Source organism: Triticum dicoccoides, chromosome 6B, assembly GCF_002162155.2.
Source record: "Triticum dicoccoides isolate Atlit2015 ecotype Zavitan chromosome 6B, WEW_v2.0, whole genome shotgun sequence".
Lineage (NCBI taxonomy): Eukaryota > Viridiplantae > Streptophyta > Magnoliopsida > Poales > Poaceae > Triticum > Triticum dicoccoides.
In genome coordinates, this window is record NC_041391.1 from 15,431,143 (window position 1) to 15,436,652 (window position 5,510).

The 5,510-nt window shown below is 43.1% G+C and overlaps 1 protein-coding gene across 1 annotated transcript; it reads right to left on the bottom strand.

Moving 5' to 3' along the window:
- Positions 1-343: 343 nt before the first annotated feature.
- Positions 344-5,510, bottom strand: LOC119322448 (NEDD8-conjugating enzyme Ubc12-like). Its single transcript, XM_037595933.1, has 6 exons — positions 5,381-5,510; positions 4,177-4,289; positions 2,137-2,245; positions 1,067-1,145; positions 875-991; positions 344-773 (listed from the first exon to the last, which is right to left on the bottom strand). Exons 2-6 carry the CDS (start codon positions 4,283-4,285, stop codon positions 636-638), a joined length of 552 nt encoding a protein of 183 aa, XP_037451830.1. The 5' UTR covers positions 4,286-4,289; positions 5,381-5,510; the 3' UTR covers positions 344-635.

Below are 5,510 nucleotides of genomic sequence, written 5' to 3' on the forward strand. Positions count from 1 at the left end.
TTTTTGGCACAACTTTCACAAATGTCACTTCATAATGAAACTTTATAAGCACTAAAAACTTTCAGCAATGTATTTGTTCTTTTTTTTTTACAGCTCACAAGTCAGCTTGTTTTCATAGTCAACAGATATTTTCTCTGGTCCTGACATCTTGTTCGCTGCGATTTTGTAGAACATTTTGCATCTGCAAATTCAAAGAGTCTCAAGCAACACTGCCTGGACTTTGATACGATAACATTAAATTCAAAAGAATAGATTTCAGCCTTAAGAGTGCCTTTTTTTCCCTCCCCAAAAGGTAGATATAAGGCCTGCGTAGGTGATTTCTTTCTTTTTTGGGTCGAGATAATTCAGTTCGTGACAGATCAACACCCGTGACTTAATTTTCAGCTCAATACAGGCGAGTTTCGCTACATAACGTCACCCCATTTCTTCTTCATGTTACACGACAATTCCAGAACATCCACCAAACAAGCACAATAGCAGTCACATCTTCTTGACACAAACAAGTATGATAGATACATTTCCTGGGTATGCCGCCCGCATTTCTTCAGATTGTGCAATGGTTTGGCATTCAGGGCTAGGGTAGGGTAGGTGGGCGCAAGCCAGAAGCAAGCACATAGCAGGCCCGCCCGGCCGCCTTACTTGCACCTTGGGAAATGGGTGTTATCGACATAGCCTCCCGACATTGCCATCTGAACGTTTCTCTGGAACTTCTGCGGGTTGTCCCGGAGGACGGCCGCGGCTTCATGATTCAAGGGGTCCTCGTCGTTGGGTTGCTGCAGGCATTAACAAGATGGTTTATGACCAAAACACATGATGCGCAAAACAGAAAATCAGCCATTGCACGGTTAATCTAATAGGATATGATGACACTTACTGAGAAAAGAAGGTTTAAACCATAGATAATGGTGTTGATATTCAAGACAGGCTTCCAGTCTTCACGCAGAATGTTCAGGCACACATTTCCTTCTAGGTCAATATTGGGATGGTAAACCTGAAAGTTACTAGTACATCAGAAATGGTCAAACTTATTATGATGATTGAAAGGAGTCAAAGCTGTGGTGCTTACCTTAGTTTTGCATTTGACCTTCGGAGCCTCGTGAGGGTAGGAAGGAGATACTTGGAAGGTGAAAGTGAATGACCCGCCTCTAAGAGAGAAGACATATTGTGGATATTAGAATAACTCGCCTAATTGTTTTCATAAACTTAGGATGTTAATATATATCTATGGTGATGGGCCTTCTTTCATCAGGGTAACCAGATAACTGCAGTACAAAGGTGGGCAGTCTGCACTGCTTGAGGGGAGGGATTTAGAAGAAAGACGAGACAAACTGTATAACAAAACAAAGAATTTAGATGAGAGAATGGCTTCCCTTATTCTTGCTTCACAAAAACCAGAAGACTAACTCTTCTTACATGAGTCGCTAGAAGAAAAACATGAAGACATAAACTGCTTCTAAGGAAATAAGGAAGATATCAACTACACAAGGAAATATATCGGACATGAGAACTAGCTATGTCTGCTGCTTTTACGGCTTGATTGGGGCTACATGTAGACACGACAGCTATCTACAATGAAAACATACAGGTGATCCATTTTCGCATCCCCATATCTACTCCCTCCGTCCCATAATATAATATCGTTTTTGACACTACACTAGTGTAAAAAACGCTCTTATATTATGGGACAGAGGGAGTACATTTTAAGTTCTATCTCCATAAAGAAAACTGAATTGGTAGTGAAAAGATGAGATATAATGGCCAGGGGAGCAGGAACATGAATGATATGGAACCTATGAAAAATAAAAGAATAAACATCAACTGCTCTTCATATTCCTATTAAAGTAGGATGGAATAATCCTTCTTCATGCTATGGAGTGTGATGTAACTGTAAAATAAAACAAACTTGATTTCTCATTAATCCATATTCATCAACAAATATTCCTTCAAGCACGCACACCCAAATGCAAAACTGAAGACTGGGAACAGCCATCTAAAACTTCCTATCCCTCCCATCTATGTGGCAATTAGGAACAGTGCATGTTTTTAAGTAGCTTAAATGCTCAGTACAGAAAACTAGCATGACAAAAAAGTTGAAAAGAAGAGTAGGCATAAAAGAAGCATCTATGAAATGCTTACAGATAGTATCCTTCATCAGGTCGTAGAGTAGCTTCAAAGTTCATGAGATCATCCTTCCCATTTGGGAAGGAAATTTTAGTCGTCTTTGGAAGGTTAAGCTCAGCAATATCTGCGAGTTAGAATAGAAATTGTCAACAAGATCCATATTTTGAGAACTATCCAGATAGAAAGGAGAGAGATACATCATGTACATAAATCAGGAACACATGAACAGATAAGTGGATATTATCACAACACAGGTTTGAACAATAGAAGAATCAAATAATATTCAATTTTTAATATGGATGTATTTCTGTAGTGGATCATATTTCATGTATCGAACTGTAGTTAAAATAGTGCATTTGAGATTCAACCCTGGATATAAGATATGTGGGCCTTACTATAAAGAACTACTAGTCTATTTGAGTTGTCAACATAGTACTCATGGCAATTGGCAACTGTGGGGCACCGGCATGCCGGGTGACAATTAGGCTATACCAATCTCATGCAGAGCAGCAATAATTGGTATTCCAGTGTGCAAAGACCAAAATGGAAAACAGGGGATAGATGTGCCACCCAGGTAACCAGAAATGTCACTCAGAACACTACCCCAACAAACCTCAAGCCTGCACTGTCTCTCTTCTCATACCTATTGCCCGGTGCCACCACCCTTCCATACCCGACTACTCGCTAGTTCAGCCATGTTGCAGCTCATCCTCTCATCCACACCCTCTTATGCCCCACCATATCCCTCCCACCCTGCTCCTGCAGCTGCTCTGCCTGATTTTCAAGCTGCAGTAAGCAGCTTGAAACAAAATCCAGTGGCAAAGAGAACATGGTAGTACAGATTGACGCACATGCACGGCCAATTAGCGTGTTTCACCACTTTCCCATGGCCAGGATGGCTAGGTGGCATCTACGTGTTGATTGGGCAACAGTGACAACTAACTATTATTATACATGTCAAACAAAAAGAACAACAGATAATAATCATTGGTACAAAGATTTCCCAATTTTACACACATGAACCATATAGCCCATGATGGTGAGTCATAACCGGTAGAAGCTCACCAATATGGTAAACAACAGAGTTTATATAGCAAGGTAACATATATAGCAGTCCCTAGACCAGTACAACCAAACAGAGCCCTTTTTAGTCTTTTGCACAAAGGAATTACAAAATTAGTCAACTACATAAAAAACAAGTGGTAATATGTGTATAATTTCCTCAAAATATAAATGTTACAAAGTAGTTAAGTAATCTACTTAGGAGCAGAACTCCCTCCAGACTGGTAGTAGGCTCACCAGTCACCACCAGCAGATAATTCTAGATTTAAGTTGCCTACTCTAAATCACGCCAAATCCAGAGTGGTTTTCTCGCCCTAAGGTGCGCATTAATTAGCCACACATTAATTTTCATCGTTGATTGGACATTGGCAGGGAGCGACGTGCGCTCCAGACCACTGCTTGCAAGAGGCCAAGGGTCGGCGCATTAATTGCTGGCATGCATGAGTAATATGCGCACACAGATTGGCTTCTTTTACGGATGTAATTAATTGCTCAGGAGAGCAAACTGCCTGTTATGGCCCTCCCGCCCTATATTCCCATCCGGAGGGAGTAGTACATTGTAATGAGAACGGAAAACACACAAAAAAAATCATATGCTTACAGAGACATGTGAACGCACACGGTTGCAAGAAACGGACTTATCGATACACAATGCATAGCATGCCATTGTGGTGGATTATGATAATCTCTTTTGGTTGACCCTTAACTAGTGGTTTTAAACTTGTAATCTTAACTATAAGGTGCTCTCTGATATACTTTTGCTATATAGAGCATATGGGATGAATTGTGAGAGACTGGGAGGGCAGGCAGCCAGCCATCGATAACTGTAATTAACTAATGTGATTTATCAAAGAGGAAAAATACACTTTTCACAGCAGCTTTAAAAACAAGCATAAAAACCACAAACTGAACCATATATCAAGTGTCAACATTAGGAACTGACACACCAAATGGCTGAAAGTAACATAAGATCAAATCACTTGTAAAACAAACCTTTATGGAGACGTAATTCCCCTGGACTTTGCTTCTTAACAGGAGGCCCTCCATTTGAGTTGGCTGCCTCTTCCTTCTTCTGCCCCTTGATCTTAAAAAGGTTTATCATCTTTCTGTGGAACATGAGAAGAGTAACAAGAATGAGCTAAAGAGAGTAGACTTTTCGTAAAAACAAAGATGAAGACAAGAGAAGTACCATTCAGGCTTAAGAATGGTTTACATACAAACAGGTGGCAATGACAAAGCAGAAATTAAAAAAAAAAACTAGTTCAGTTCTATCTAATTATGGGCTTCTTCAATAACAAATATGTCGTTGTCAACCTATTCAACCCTGAAGGCATTAGCCCTGATTATCCTGAAGATAAAACAAAAGATATTTCTAACTAGAAATTTAACTCAAGAGGACATGAACAATAAAGCTGACATACCAAAGTCTATATATATATTATACATGATTTCTTTCAAGAACGAGCCAGTCAGCACAGGGACCGATCTACCAACCGACAAACTCCGCAACAATTCTACCATACCGGCTTGTATGTTCCTAAGCCCAACTAGGCTGCCTCATCCATCCCCGACATAAGCAGAGGCAGGTAACCAACACCCAGAAAATTTGCATTTGGTCGACCCAAAGGCAGAAAGGAATCCGAATCAAAAAGAGAATACCCTAGTTTTGTTTTATCGTCAGACGAACCATGGCGGACCGGCGGTCCTCTGAATCTAACACTTACACAGTATCACGCCCAAACTGGTTCGCACACCTAAATTGCCGGCTCTCCCTCGGAGCATCTTCTCGAGCGAATCCCTGTCTAATCTTGAACCGCTTTCCGCCTAGAGGGTTTTCCTGGTTATTCGAGAGAGGTTCTCCTCCTAGAGGGTTTTTTTCTGCATCCTTTGGGGCTTGAGAAGGGACGCAGCCTGTTGCGACTTGCGAGCCCCAGCTCTGCCGGAGTGCCCCCTGCAGATCCTAACACGGCACGCGTCCCAGAACCGTCTTCCCCGTCTAACGCGTCCAATCGACTCCCATACGAAATCGTGAACAGCAAATAGCGGCGGCGGCGGCGGCGGCGGCATGAGACGCCACGGCGCACAACAGCGACGGGATAGGCAGCAGCGAGCTCATAGCAGCGGCAGCGAGTTCGGACGGCGGTCCGGCACAGATCGGCAGGCAGAAGCGCGGCGAGAGAGGGAGCAGGGGCAGTACCAGCGGCCCCAGGCGGGCGGGGACGGAGCTCGGCGGCGTCGAGGGGCGCGGATCCGGAGCGGCGACCGACGGGAGCGGGCGTGGAGGCTGCGGCGGCGGCGGCGGCGGCGGCGGGGCGAGGATCGGCGGG

What these genes read in the sequence shown, in the direction of transcription:
- LOC119322448 (XM_037595933.1), bottom strand. Translation starts at nt 4,285, where the DNA reads ATGATAAACCTTTTTAAGATCAAGGGGCAGAAGAAGGAAGAGGCAGCC. An exon ending in GGAATTACGTCTCCATAAAG is followed by an intron (nt 2,246 to 4,176) that starts GTTTGTTTTACA and finishes TCTAACTCGCAG; the next exon opens with ATATTGCTGAGCTTAACCTT. An exon ending in AGGTCAAATGCAAAACTAAG is followed by an intron (nt 992 to 1,066) that starts GTAAGCACCACA and finishes AGTAACTTTCAG; the next exon opens with GTTTACCATCCCAATATTGA.